Source organism: Taeniopygia guttata, chromosome 2 (assembly GCF_048771995.1).
Source record: "Taeniopygia guttata chromosome 2, bTaeGut7.mat, whole genome shotgun sequence".
In the NCBI taxonomy this organism is placed as follows: domain Eukaryota; kingdom Metazoa; phylum Chordata; class Aves; order Passeriformes; family Estrildidae; genus Taeniopygia; species Taeniopygia guttata.
Window position 1 is genome coordinate 49,204,083 of NC_133026.1, and position 15,255 is coordinate 49,219,337.

General features: G+C 35.3%; 1 protein-coding gene across 50 annotated transcripts in view; it reads left to right on the forward strand.

The window, feature by feature from the left end:
• CLASP2 (cytoplasmic linker associated protein 2) overlaps window positions 1-15,255 on the forward strand; it is a 143,110-nt gene that overhangs the window by 97,188 nt on the left and 30,667 nt on the right. For 9 of the 50 annotated variants that reach the window (XM_030265220.4, XM_032746787.3, XM_072925882.1 and 6 more), the window contains 8 exons: window positions 1,100-1,201; window positions 1,337-1,363; window positions 4,208-4,234; window positions 6,196-6,366; window positions 7,268-7,375; window positions 11,021-11,083; window positions 11,762-11,868; window positions 15,215-15,238. In XM_030265220.4, coding sequence (XP_030121080.1) covers window positions 1,100-1,201; window positions 1,337-1,363; window positions 4,208-4,234; window positions 6,196-6,366; window positions 7,268-7,375; window positions 11,021-11,083; window positions 11,762-11,868; window positions 15,215-15,238 — 629 coding nt within the window. The remainder of the gene's footprint in view (window positions 1-1,099; window positions 1,202-1,336; window positions 1,364-4,207; window positions 4,235-6,195; window positions 6,367-7,267; window positions 7,376-11,020; window positions 11,084-11,761; window positions 11,869-15,214; window positions 15,239-15,255) is intronic. The other 41 variants (XM_072925890.1, XM_030265235.4, XM_072925894.1 and 38 more) reach the window with 15 other exon arrangements.

Genomic DNA, 15,255 nt, shown 5'->3' on the forward strand with positions numbered 1-15,255 from the left:
CTAATTCTTTTAGGTCAAATATTGACTCCGCATGTCTAGAAAATATTTTAATTATGCTGTGTTTGAAAGTGTTGAGCTTGTTGAGCTAGATCCGCCGTAGATCCCACCTGTACAGACTTTCTGGGGTTTGTTCTTGCAACTTAGAAGAATTATGGTTAGCATGAGTTTGGTTTTGATTTCATTTTTCTGTTGTTTGAGAGGTTGGCTTCGGAAATGTAGTATACAACACCACTATTTTCTTTTATGAATGATCTTTCAGTTAGCTATAATTCAGACAACTGGGGTGTTCCTTTCTTTTGTAATTTCTCTGTATATGCTAGATGTTACAAGGAACATGGCTAGAAATGCAGAAAGGTTTGACCAAACCCAAGAGAATTTGCCATGTGGCATTCTAGAGAAAAGTTAATCTCTTGTTTTATTTGTAGGTACTTCGTTTAATTTGCCTCTTGCTTGGCTTTTCTATCTGTTGAGGAGAGTAGTATTTCTTTATATCATGTTATCATGAGAAGTACTTAAATGTATTTAGTATTGGCAAAATGCTCTGTAAGGTTTGGGAAGCCCTGTAGAAGCCTATTTGACCAGGGCCGGGAAAACAGTAGAATCTTCAGTAATAAAAAAGCTAGTATTTAGATTTCTAAAAAGAGGAGTGAAGTTAGGAAGAAAGCTCAGAATCCTATTCTGTAGTTTTATGACAGCAAAAGTAGAATTACAAGCTTAAGTAATCATGAGAAGACTGTACCTGATACAGCAACATTAGTGTTTGCATTGCATTGAGTAAACTTCCCCTGTTTTTTAAGGTAATAAATATATGTACGTTGGAAGAAAGAATTAGCTAGCCAGTCCAGGGTGTTGAAGGTGTAATGTGCAAATTGTTTGCTGAAACATGTAGTATCAGAGGAGGAGTATCTTGCTTCCTCAGCTATTAAATTCCTCAAGGTGTTCAAACTTCTACTAATTATCCCAAGTGAATTGTCACCAGTTGAGTTACATTGTGCTTCTTTTATATGCAGAAACTTTAAAAAATATTAGTAAATACTACTGATGCTCTGCTTCCTACCTGACTGTGAAAAATTCATTTAATGCCATTTGTCTTTTCTAGGCCGTATACGATCAAAGCTCTCGACGCCTTCTGTTGGTATTGGAAGTTCTAAAACAGATTCCAGAGGACGGAGTAGAACCAAAATGGTGTCACAATCTCAGCGTATGTACTTCTGTTTATCAGTTATACCTGATAAAGAGGCCAAATGCTTAAGCATATATTCATTGACCAATGGCTACAGTCAAAGTTAATTTTGTTTTAAAAAGCTACATACTGAGTTGTTGTTCTGTGCCTTAGGTTCATCATCGCCAGACCAAAATGAAGGTATTTTTTTTCAGTGTTTTGGGTCAGTGGTATTTGCATGCTTTTCTGATTCATGTTGTTTTTCTCTGGACAAAATACTAGGTTAGGTCTTAGTTTGCCAATTAAATTCGATAATGTAGCTGGAAGTGAAATCTATCCTTAAATTCTGTTTTCAATTATAACTTCTCAACATTCTTTTCCCCCCTTTTCTGACTTTCCCAATATGAAAGGCCAGTAAACATGGACTAGTAATAGAGAAGAATGGGTAGGCTGAATGGTGTCCTCATTGTTACTAGAGATCTCATTTTCCATTTTTAAAAAAGTCTTCTTCTAGCCAGAAATACTAATTTTCATTTGAAGCTAGGCACTGCTGTAGTGTTTGGATATAAACTCCTCTTTCTTATATTACATCTCTTGCCTTTACTTAATTCTTCTATGAAGGAAAAATAGTCACCCCTCACTTTACAATCAGTTACTGAACTGGTATTGAGTCAAGGGGTTAAAACAAGCAGTTTAATGTGTGTCAGCTAATCCACAGTAATTTTTTGTGTGTGTTTAGTAACCAAAGCTGATCTAGCCAAGCGCTCAGTCATTAATTAAAAAGACCTGATTACCTCATACTCTTGGCACTGGCTGACCTACAGCAATTTGTCCACACATATAATGTCTCCAACAGACATTTTCTGACTAAGCTCTGTAGCATTGTCAGATTCTTATCTTTGTCTAATTAAGTGAAATTAAAAGAAGACAAATGCATAATAAAATTTAAAATAACTTCCTGCTTGTATAAATTGTCATATCTCATGTTCTAAACCAGTAAATTTTACCAGGTTTAAAATTTTCAATACAGTTCTTTTTCTATCACTAACCATATCCACTTTCTTTAATAAAACCCCTTAATAATGTGTTTAATGGCAGAAGCATTTGTCTTCATAGCAGTGACTGCATCCATTGTAAATAGAATTATTTTAGAAGTTAGAAAAGCAGGTAGTAGCTGTTTTTTTCCTGGTAGAGTACTTGCCATTCAGTTTTACATAACCTGATCTAGTGTTTGCAGGTTTTCTGAAATAAAGCTTTCAAACAATGTGAACAGATAAATGTAGCATACTAAAATTTAGTAGAAGTTCCCTTAAGGGCTTAGACAATGCTCTAATCCCAGAAGTGTTTGTGAAATGAAAGCCCAAACATGAGTCGTTAATGGCTGGGACAAAACTTGTTTTACAGATTGCTGGACTGTACCATAAGCAAAGAATATGTGAATAATTTAAGGGGGAGGGAAGGTAAAGTTCCTTCTAATCCCTTTTTCTCTTCTATGAAAATGTGTAAGCTGTGTTTGTAACAGTTTTTTCATTAGTATTAGGAAAGTTTGGAATTAAGCTTTTTGAAAATACTTTTGTACTTTGAATAGTTTTGGTACATTCTTTAAAAGTGAAGATGTTTGATAAATGTCCGGGGGAGGGGGTAAATTTAGGTAGCAATAAAATGCTTTAGTGATGATCACTGTCATATAACATTAAATAACTCTATATCCAGAGAAGCATAATTAAGCCTTTCCAGTTTTTTTCCTAATAATGGCAGGGATTTTAAAAAAAAATTTTACACAGTATTAATGTCCAAAGAGATAAATTGGAGATAACTAGATCTGACTACATGTGATGATGTGTGAAAATTAAATGCATGCATACATCTTTACAGCCTTTTATTACTACTTGTGTTCAGAACCAATTGCTTCAAATAGCTCATTACAACCTGTCAGTGGGGGAGAACAAGAATTCTGAGATGTTTTAAGACAGATAAAAAGGGTAAATACAAATGAACAGGCGAAAGAGAATTCTCAGGCACTGTATGCCAGCTATTTGGGTGATGCTTCTTTATGTGACTGAAAATTTTTACAGCATTGTGTGAAGGTGATGCTTAATGTTTCCATACAGGGGATTGTTTTAGTTCCCCAGTTTATATAATGTGAGAATAGCTTCATATTAGATTTAAGCTGTGTTTTTTTAAAACCACTCTAGCACAGATGCTTTTGTTAATTTTTGGGTTACAGCTATCTTTTGTTCAAAAATCATTTTATGAAAGACTTGCAAATTTGAATGCTTTTACAAAAAAAATTTTTTTAGTATTTTAAAAGCCTTTTAATCTTCTATTTTTAAATTAACATAAAGTAAGTGGCTCATTATTTTATTCTTATCTATGGAAAAAAATGGTTGCATTTTTTTCCTCTTCTTTCCTGTTTGGTTGTCGGGTAATTTGACAGGGTCTGCTAAAATTGTATTACTGTCAACATTCAGATAATTTCTGAATGGAAACAAATTCTTTCTTTTATACTCAAGATTACTTTTAAAGAGGAAAACTAAGAATTCTATGCAAGTCTTTTCAGTTATGCCATTGTGAATTTGGTTTTTTTGTTTTGGTCATCCACCACACCTGCAGCTCAGTTCCTTTGCTGTTGTGTCTCAAAAAACAAAGTTTTGATCTTGTGTGTAATTTTTGTTCAGCTGTTGAATTTACTGAGCCTTTTGGCAATACAATATTCTTTTCAAGTAATATCCAGGCTACAGTTTCATGCTTAATTGAAATTTAATTCTTCAGTGTTGAGTTGTTGATTAGAAAGCTGAAGAATTGTAATTTGCTTGTGCAGCTTTGCTTCATCTGCTTTGTACATAGCATCTGAGTTTAATTCTTCAATTGTGGAAGCTACTTAATAGCACTGCTTTAGCATAACCCCCTTGTGGCTTTTTTTCCTGTGTGAAATGACTAAAGCTTTCTTATTTCCATTTGCCATTCATTTTTTAATCTGCTCTGCTCCCTCCCTCTTCATGGATTATAAATCCCTACCCTAATCCTGCCTTTACACTTGTTCAGGATCACAGTCTGCTAACCCCATTGGTGGTAAGAGTCTACAGAATTCGTGTACACATCATTGTTTGATCACCTGTTTGACATACCTCATTTAAGGACCCTATTCAGCAGAAATTCTGGCTGGCTTTTTTCCATATGCTGCGTGTAATTTAATTGAGTGCAGACCTTATGTAGAAAGCAGGAGAGATGGCAAGGGTTTGTCATTTTGGAGTAGTGTCTTTGTAATCTTTCCTTCATCATTCAGCTCACTTAGATTATTTGCTGGTAGTAGTGATACTGACAAGAGTATGCCAGTGCTCCAGTGCTGTTACTAACATAGTATTTTCAGGCTATGTAGATGAATTCACTTAGTTTATGCTGCAGTGGTACACTTTGCAGGTCAGACTATAGAAAGATTAAATAAAGTATTAGAACAAGAAGTTGCATTTCTTCTGAATATTCTGAGAAGACTAAGTTTTTTTAGATTTCTGACCTATTGAAGAAAATCTACAAGTCTGCAGCATAGTGAAACCTTCAGCAATATTTTTACTGTTTCAAAGAGATACAAAACAGAAAGAAAGCATAGTAATATCAGATCTAAGTTGAAATACCCTTATGTGAAGAAACTGTCAAGACCTTAATTTTTGCGCAAAACAGCAGTTTTACAGGTTTGCTTATTTTTCTGTTGCTATAGAAGTTGTGCTTGTTTTTTTCGAGGCTGCATAATACTTTATTTATCATTTCTGCTGAATAGGCCCACAGTTTGGAAAAGGGATTTTGCTAAATAATCATTTCAACTTTGAATTCAAACAATGAATCTGAAAGCATATGCATGGTACATTTTTTTAGATTTCTTCTTCCACTTAACATATGTTTTACTTTGTTTGGGATTTTGTTTCTTTTCCCATATAGTCAAGCTTTAGTCAACTTGTATCTTTTTTTCAACATGGCTCATAAGAAGTAACCCATGAAATTCACTTGAAAAGTTGCATGTTGTCTGTAAATCTGATAGCATCACTGTGGTCATACAGTTACCTGATTGTATTTTAAAGATTATTGAAAGGTTCAAATCTGTATGTAATTACTCTTTGATTGAAATTCTGGTTTGCTTTTTATTTGGTCATATTTCTTGAATTGTACAGCTGAAAATAATATACTAATATCAGCTGGTGACAGAAATTAGTTACAGCTAGGGAAGAATGAATTCTTTGTTAAGAATTTAAAACTTAAATATTCTGTAACTGAAATATCAAAATTAAAGATAGGTGACCACAGTTTCTGGTAGTGATACTGTACCTTAAACATCTGTAGTACTTTGTACTATACAGTTTTAATTAACATAAATTTAAGACACTTAAATATATCCTAGTCAATTTTTTTGCTTGTTTAAAACTAATTGAAGATTTTTTGTCATTTGTGGGTAACATCCACAGAAATGTACATGAGTACTCTGTCTTCTGTCACACTTTATTTAATGTCACAATAGGCCTTGAAGACCCTATGCATTTAAAAGCAAGGGAGAAGATTTCAAATGTTAGGAAAATCACATTAATTAATTCTAACATTGGTTGCAATGGAAGAGCTGGGATCATTATGAAATCCTAGTTAAAAATTTCTCCCTTCAGCTTTCTGACAGATTTGTTTGTTTGCTTTTCTTTATTAATAGAAAATGTGGTTAGTGAGAACACATAGCTTAAAAAAAAAAAGAGCACATTAATTTTAGGGACCGTGGAACTCTTGACAAAATCCAGAAATAATAATTGTGGGGTTTTGAGCTTATGTAGTGCTAAATACCATGTCAAGTGCTTCCTTGCATTGATAATTTTAACTACCTTGTATGCAGTACAAGAACGTGGACCAAGGCACTCTATTTCATGTTTTTACCTTGTAAGTTTTTCCTGATCATTTCAGTCTGCCACCACCTTCCTACTAACTCCAGGTTATTATTTTCTTTTTAACCATGATTGTTTGTCCACTGTGCTGTTGCTAATATTTATTTATTCTACCTTCAGCTGGCAGTAGATCTGGGTCTCCTGGAAGAGTTTTGACAACAACCACACTTTCCACTATGAACACAGGAGTTCAGAGAGTGTTGGTGAATCCTGCATCTGCACAAAAACGGAGCAAAATCCCACGAAGTCAGGGATGCAGTAGAGAAGCTAGTCCTTCTAGGTTGTCAGTAGGTAAGAGTAATTTTTGGTTTCTTTATAGACCTTCTTACTTTAAGTGCTGGATATCTACAGCTGCTGTTTAGTTATAGGTGGATGGAAAAACTAGAATACATCCTAGAACGTAGCTGTTTTGTGAGATTAGATTTTGATACACAAGACAGTTTTAAACTGAAGCTGAAGTTTGAGGGTTTTCTTGTCAAAATGTTGTAGTTGTTCTTTTCCTCACCTCCCTTTCTTCCTTCTCTTTTTTTCACTTCACGCCCAAAATACCCATATCCTTTGAATGAACGTGTGATACCATTTTGAAAGTATGTTCTTCATTACTTCATGTCTTCCATGTATGTGTGTGCACATGTGTAAATGCTATGATGCTAAAATGAAGGTTACATGTCTTCAGCCTCACAGTATAATTTGACTACACTTTATTGCAAACAATGTTATTGGAAAAAATCTGTTGATTTGAATGGTATTGATGCTGTTCTTCCTTTGTATTTCTGATTTTTATCTTAGCCATATAATTTTATTTTCCTTCTTCATTAAGCTCTGGGATTTTCCATTGGTGCTGCTGTTGATTAACTTGGTCTTGAGCACAAATTCTGAATCATTACTCAATGTTGCTTGTTTTTTCTCCATCCTTTCCAAAGGATTATTCAACCATTCTGTAAAGTTAGTAAATTCCATTTTAAGCTGTGGAAAAAAAAAATTCATTGAACTGCCTACACTTAGACTAATCCAGCACAATCAAGAAAGTCTGTAAAGAAGGTTATGACTTAAAATGCAACATAATCATCAATGTCTTTTCTTAGAAATGCGTCTTTGATCTTACTGCGCAACAGAATTGCATTAAAACTGCAACTTTTCTTATGTCTTCTCCCTTTGTGCCGCTGTTTGTCTGCACCCTGAATCATACTAGCGCGAGGCAGCCGCATTCCTCGGCCTAGTGTGAGTCAGGGCTGCAGCAGGGAGGCCAGCCGTGAAAGTAGCAGGGACACGAGCCCTGTCCGCTCTTTCCCACCCCTCGGTAAGTACTCGGAGCCTTGTCGTGCATGGCTGTCCCTGCCCTTCCTTACATGCGCCTAACGAATCCGTGCCTCCTTCATTTAGCTTGTAGCTGGCCACCGTGTTCTCCCTTCCTTTGGCTCTCCCCTCACTTACCCCGATGGAGGATTGACCAATGTGTGAATGGGCTGCACACAGGAAAAACACAGGCTTTGCTAGGCTTAGTCTGAAGTGCCAAGTCTAGAAAGGTGTGTGATGCATAGTGTCTAGATGCCATTTTGAAAAGGCGCTCCTGCTTTTCGATATTTTTTTGAAATCGTGTGTTTCTCTTTTTGTTGCAGCAGTCATTGCTTGGGTACTTGAGTGCAGGGTCAGGTGTTGCTCAACATCTTCTACCTAGTCAATGACTTATTTTAGTGTGTAAGGAGATAATACACTTTATTATGTCCTGTTAGCTATATGGTCAACAGCTCATTGGTCTGACAAAAATGGCAAGGTTTTGCAGGATTATCAGTCTGTTTCTGAAATGCCAATGATGCATAAGGATATTTGTTTATAATTATCATAGCATGTTGGTTAAGGGTTAAGGAAGCTTTTCATCTTTACTTATCTTTGTCAAGATTCCTACAAAATTGATAGTAAATTTTGCTTAAAGTGCTTTTACATATTGGGTTTGTGGATTAGGGTTTTTGTTTTGCTTCTTTGGTAATACTAAACTCTCCATGCAATTGAATCTGAAACAGATCTTTTTATGGTGTTACCTTTGTCAGAAGTAGTATTCAGTATGTATCCTTATTTGCTTTGTTCAGTGTAGCATATGGTTAAGTTCTTCATAATACTAGCTGTTAAACATAGTCTGAAAATAGTAAATCTCTGGTTTCTATCTCAAATTGAGGCACCCTATTGTACTTCTAATTAGCAGTGGACATATGTTTTGGTCTGCTAGGGCTTCCTGCCAGCCATGGTTTTATTGGGAGAGTACAGATTAATTGAATTAAAGCTGTTTCAGTAACTAATGCTAGTTTGCCCAGGTGCTGTTTAATTGGGAAATTATACTAAAAGTAGGTGTTATATAGGATCCATTAGGAAACCTGTATCTTTTTTTCTCTAACATAGCTGGGAGATTGTGTTGAAGCAGACATGTACCTTCTGTTCTTTCAAAAACAAGGGTGTTTTGCAGAACTCTTTGTGCTTCTTTTGCTGCATTACAGCTTGAATTGAATTATATGCATCTAGGATCAGATTTACGTTTTTTAATTGTTCGAATGCTTGCTATCTTAAGCCTGTATCAGGCAATACCATGAGATGTGTTGCTGGGATAGATGCCACTGGAGGTTTTATTCTTATTTATGTAGTTCAATTTTATAATTCAGATATCAAAACAGGTACCTATATTAGTGAAATAGGTGGAATTGTCTGGTAGCACAGAGAATGCCAAGTAACATGTATAGGAATCCAGAATTGATTTAAAAGGTAAAAAAAGAAATTATACTGAGGATAAATAAAGATTCCATTTAGTATTGCTTTTTATATGGATTATTTAAAATGCCATTCAGTGTTATGTTGGTACAAGTGAAAGATAAAATAAGGCAAATTCAGTTTTTTGTAGCTAGAGGCAGTTTGACATTGGAATGAATAGGGGAATGTAACTTGTATTTCCTCTCATTGTCAGCACAGAAAATTTTTGCTTACAAACACAAATGAAATAAAATTGATTTTATCCCCCTTTAGGGTATAAAATTATCTAAATGCTGCATAATTACTTCACTGCATACATTGGTATGAAGTATTTATGTAATCTTATGTCTCAGTATAGTGTTATAAACTGGGAGATAAGAGCCATTAAGAGGCAAGTGATTTTTAATTTATATAGAAGTGTCTACTTTCATTAAATATAGTCAGTATTAGAGATCAGACTAGTATAATGTCCATCTTAGTGTGAGTCCATTTAAAGTCTTACTTTGATTCATCCTTTAAAAAAATGCAGTAGGAAAAGTAAACATTTGACAATTTCTGCAGTTTGAGGGGTTCAAAGAATATTCTTTAAAATATCTTTTGGAATGAGGTAGGCTTCACCCAATATATAGTGCTTTTTTTCCACTGTCTTAAAAACTTATCCAGCATATTTCAAATATATCTAGGGGCAGGAGTAATTTCAAGTTTCTTGCCTAAAGTTTGAATTTTTAGTTTTCGCTTGAACCTTTAATTTTCAAGGCTTGTTGATGGAAAGTAAGGGGAAGGTTTATCCCATTAATGATTGTATTTAAAGAGCTGTCAGCTGTGATGTTGGTGTTGTGACATCCTCAGTCCTGAGGATGAGGAGGAGCTGAGACACACTTTCGAAAGAACCAAGCATTCTATAAAGCATTAATTAATTACAAACTAAAATGCCCTAGCCAAACATCTTCATGTAGGATTAGTTAGAAAAAAAGTACATCACTGTACCTTATGTAAGGAGTGGAGAACTTAATGTGGAAAGACAGAGTGTTTTTTCTGTGATCTTTACAGGACTTAGGATCATTGTGGAAGTGCATTCAGGTTAAAAGGTTTTTCCCAAAATGTTGTACATTATTCAAATCAGACTCTTGAATGGTCTTTGTTGATCAAAGAAAAGGATGATTAATTTGATTTGGTTTCTGTTCATGCTACTTTATATATCCAGAGGGAGTAAAATATTTGCATTTACAGTTACTGATTAAATCATAAGATTTTGTCTGGGGATTTTGCCGCTGTGGGTGGAAAATTGTCATTTATGTGGTGATAAATTTCTAACTTAAGTGAACTGAAGAAAAAAGTTGAATTGTTTAAAAACACATTTAATTTGAAAATTGTTTTAAGACAGAAAATACTAGCAATGGTGAGTCAACTTCTTCAGAATCACTAAAAACCCAGTTTTATACAAGTGCCATAAGGAGTGGGGTACCCAGTTTTATTCAGAAATCCTTAAGGATCTCCAGTTTCCATAACTTTAAAGAATCTTAATGAGCTGTAGTAACTAGTGTGTGTTTCAGCTTCACATTATATTTATTTAAATAAAATAGTAAATATGTGAATTATTAATTACATTAGCTGGCTTATGTTAAACTTCTAATTCTAATTGGATAATTATAACTGCATTTACATAGTGGTGAGTTTTTACTGAGATTGATTTATCTGCCAAATAGGCAAGATTTCAAGTGTGTACAAATTGTCAGCTGCCAACACAGCGGGTTCATGCAGGAAGCACATTTGCAGATAATGTTTGATATGTGAGCTCTGGCTTTGACTGGAGCACGCAGAAATTAGTTAAGTCCACAATGCAAGACCAGTTATCAGTGGGCTGATAACTTTTTAGGTATTTCTGATAATTTTGTTTGTGTGTGAGTTTGTGCATGTGTGTCTGTGCACCTTTTCTTCTTTGAACTGAAATGTACTTGCTTTTACCCTGCTCTTAATCTTGTAAATTAAAAAAAAATTATGCATGAAATGTCCAGTGTACATAAACCTATATAATCATATTTGGTATAATCAAAGAACTCCTCTGAAGATTTTTGCTTCTGTTTATTACTCAGTTTCTTGTGCTTAAGCTGAATCTTTTTGATAAATATTCTCTTGTTCATCTGAGCAGCTATTGCAGCACTTTGATTCCATGGTCATAGATAGGGTTTATTTAATCCTGTTATTGCAGCTTCCAGACATCACTCCAGATCAACTGGTGCCCTCTACGCTCCTGATGCTTATGGGGCCACAGGTGAAGGATGAGTACCCTTTGCTGTCATCTGTGCAGTCATCCTGGATTTTTTTTTTTCCCCACCCAGTTGGTTATTCTCATAGTTCAGTTTTAGAAAGCATTATTTATATTAATTTGAATTTTGTGGTTTTAATAATCCAGATAGATGTGTTTATGTTGCTAGATTTTGTCTCCACCCTCATCCTCCAGTGTTAATCATTTTTTTTCCTTAACAACATTTTTTTACTTGCAGAAGAAATTTTTTTAGTTTTCCATTTTTTTAGTATTTGTAGAGCATTCTTTATGCATGTAGTTTTCTAATCAACAGTCTCATTAGAGTCTTCCTATTGTATGTGCTTTCTTTCTAAATGAAAACAAAAACCCAAAATGAAGAAGACATTAACTTCTTTAAAAAGCAAAGCGTCTTTCAAATAAAACCATTGTTCTATAGGGTTTTTTTCCATGTGATGTTGGAACAGAACATTTGTAGGTGACTGGCTTTTTACTTGATTTCTTACTTTTGTCTGTACCACTAAAGACTTTGGAATGAAAACAGTTATTTTATCCACTGCATAATTTATTAAAAATGCTAAGCAAATGCTTTTCTTCTGCTTGGGTTTTTATAAGTGAGTGTGATATTTACATCCCATCTTTCTATTCTGATTGAATTCTTTGTGTTTATTTTTGTTGTTGTAACAGGTACTGGCTTTGGAATTAGTCAGTCGAGTAGATTGTCATCATCGGTCAGTGCTATGCGAGTTCTGAACACAGGTTCTGACGTGGAGGAAGCTGTAGCAGATGCTTTGGTAAGAATCACACACTTATCTTGTGTAGGTTACAGACTCTTTAAGTGTTTGGTTCCTGTACATTATCATGCAGAAGAACCTGTCATTTATTGTTTTATCGGCTTCTTGGAAAAAAAAAAAAAAAGAAAAGAAACTGAGTTGGTGGAGCTCCAAGTATTGAAATTTTCATTTCCTACAGAAGTTTCAACTTTTGAGAAGCATGCTTTTTTTAATGGTAGACAGGAAACAGTTTTGGACTGTTCAACAGTGTTGAAGTGGCCCAAGGAGCCACTTGAGCAGGTAGAACTAACCAGCAGTTTCTCACAAAAGCCAGAACAATTTCAGGATAGGTTGTAGGGTTGTTACAGCTGGGAATGATGACAGCTAAAGGCCTTTGCTTGGCAGAAGTCTGGGTGCCATTTAAAGTTTCTCTGTCTGACAGCAGGTGAGATCAATGGTGAAGAGAGAAAATGATGGCTGGGCTGCCAAGCCCCACACAGCCACTCTCTCTCTCCCCCACCACTGAGAGAGAGAGTCAGGATGGTAAAAGCCAGAAAACTTGTGGGTGGGGGTAGACAGTTTAATATGGAAAGCTAAAGCCATGCACCCAGGCAGAGCCAAACAAGGAATTGATTCACTGCCTCCCATGGGCAGGCAGGTGTTCAACCATCTCCAGCAGAGCAGGGCCCCATCACACACAGAAGTGACTTGGGAAGACAAACACCATCACGCCACACATCCCCTCTTCCTCCTTCTTCTCCCCACTTTATATACTGAGCATGATGTCACATGGTCTGGAATGTCCCTTTGGTCAGTTTGGGTTAGCTGTCCTGGCTGTGTCTCCTCCCACTCTCCCATGCACCCCCACCTTCCTGGCCAGCGTGGCAGTAAGAAAAGCAGAAAAGATCTCAGCTCTGTGTGAGCCCTGCTGAGCAATAACAAAACCCCTCTATATTATCAACTCTCTGTTCAGCACAAATCCAAAACACAGCCCCACAGCAGTCACTGTGAAGAAAATCAACTCTAGCTCAGTCAAAACCAGCACAGCAGGTAGCATCTCATAAGTTTAGTTTTTGTTTTCCTTTGTTTTCAAAATGTTACACTAAGTTAAAACTGTTTATTCTCTTTCTTAAGCTATACTGTTCTTTAAAAGGGTGGGTTTGGCTCCTCTTCCTTCCTGCCCCTGTAAGCAAAACTGAACACATGAAGTATTTTCCTATTCCGATATTTACATCAGCAAGCTGAAATCCTAGGTTAATTTAAAATACTGATGCTATGAATCAGATAATTTTTTATCAATTATTATATGCTATTTGCATATCATTAAATATGTGTAAGTATCTGTTTTCTAGTTACCAGAATGCTTTAAAGAAATGGTTATTTCTCTGGTTTAAGAAAAAGTTATTTTGAAAGTTAGTAAAATGCTACAAATTAGACTCTAAATTACAGTTAGATAGAACTGAATAGAGAGAAACAAAGTTTCAAAATCTGAAGAACTCTGTCATGTTCTTAGTATGATTATTGATTTCTTGGTTAATACTTTTTTCTTGACATAATAGTTTAAAATTTGTGTGCCTTCACTGGCGTAGAGATCAGAATATCTGGGAAATCTTTGATAAGAGGTCGTGGTGAAGTTGCATGCATTTTCCCCTTTCTCTTATTACAAACTTGCTAAAAGTTTTCAGTATTAATGGTTAATGCTGGTTTGTAAACTGGAAGTCAGTCTGGATTTTGGAGTGGGGAACAATAGAAAAACAGTCCATGGGACATGGAAATTTTGTGGCTATAGCTGGATAGCCTGTGCTATGGTCCTCTCCACACAGATGCATCACAAAGAGTATCTTCAGTACTTCCAGCAGCCTGTTAGTTTTCAAATTTCCTGGGCAAATTATGTAGTAAGAATAGAAGTTTAGGAGAAAGTCATGTTTCCAATGACTGCTCTTGAGGCTTGAATATGTCCTGCTTTATTGAAGCAAAAAAGCTTCTCCAGAGAAACTGGTTTGCATTACCTGGATCCAAAATATCATGACGCTGCTAGAAATGTTAGAGGAAAATCAGTTTGTATATTTTAACTAGAGTCTGACATTACAAAGAAGGATCAAGAACTGCAACATTTTATTATTGTAGTGCTTGCATGCCTGGTTCCTTGCCATGCTCTAAATGGTACAGGTGTCCTGTACAAATAGCTCCATGTAGATGAAAATATAGATAGTAATAAATACCCTTCCTGTTTTCTGATAGATTGAAGATTCACACTCATAATGGTATTTTTAAAAGGTAGAATATAGAGTCCTGAGTTACATAATATGAATACAAAAATATTCCAGATTGTGTTACTCTTTTTTATGTTATGAAAAATACTTAGCCAGTTTTAGTGGTGGTGAAGCCAAAGAGGTGTCAGTCTTCTGCCTAAGATCTGTTTTGAATATTGCTGTATAAAATGCAGCAATAATGGAAATCTATCCATATTTTTGTCTTCTACTTTAATACCATCCTTGGCATTTCAAATTCATTTACTGAAAAATCCTTGTTTTCCTTATGGTGTCTCTTTTCCAAAACACTTAATATCTCTGTGGTTTTTCCCTTCAGTTATTCTCTTACACGTGAATGTATGCTTGTTCTGTTGACAGTAAGCCTCCTTGTTGCCTGTTGTATTGATCAGTTTGTGATTAATATTGTGATATCCTTGAAGTTATTCCATGGTTAAAAACGAGAACCCTGTGCAAATGGCAGTGGTAATTAAGGGGGAAATGATTGCTTTTACTACCACTTGAGTGTGTAATGGAACTCAGTTTTTAAATGCTAACTTCAGTTCCAAAGTTTGAATGGTAAGAGCTGCTTTGCAGAGGTGTGTGGGGTTTCTTTCATTTTAGAATAAATAGCTTTTTTTCCCCCTCTGACCTTTGGTATGTTGTGTTTTGTTTTGTTGGTTGGTTATTTTGTTTTAGGAGATTTAGAATTTTGCATTATGTAATCAGTTTCTTGTAGACCATTGACTGTAAGTGTTGCAATGACAAAATTTGGTATTAAACAAATAGTTGAAATCAAGGTTTTTACTTAAGTAACAATTGACTGCATGTGTTAAGTTAATGTGTTGATGCTCAAATATCTGCATAAGACACAAAGATTTTGACAGAGAAGTCTTTGTGACCAGCCCACCCATGCTATGTAATATTTTACTGGAAATGGAAGCTTATCAAACTACTTCTTGACTATGTGTGATGTGCTAATCAGACACAGAGAGTTAAGTATAAAATTTACAGTAAGACTATATGTTGTCCAGTGGCAGGAAGTTTATTACAGTTCTGCTATGCCTTACCTTCCTGTTCTCAATTTCTGTTTCTTTTCAATAATTTACTGCTAACAGCTCTTAGGAGACATACGGACTAAGGTATAGAAACTATTTTT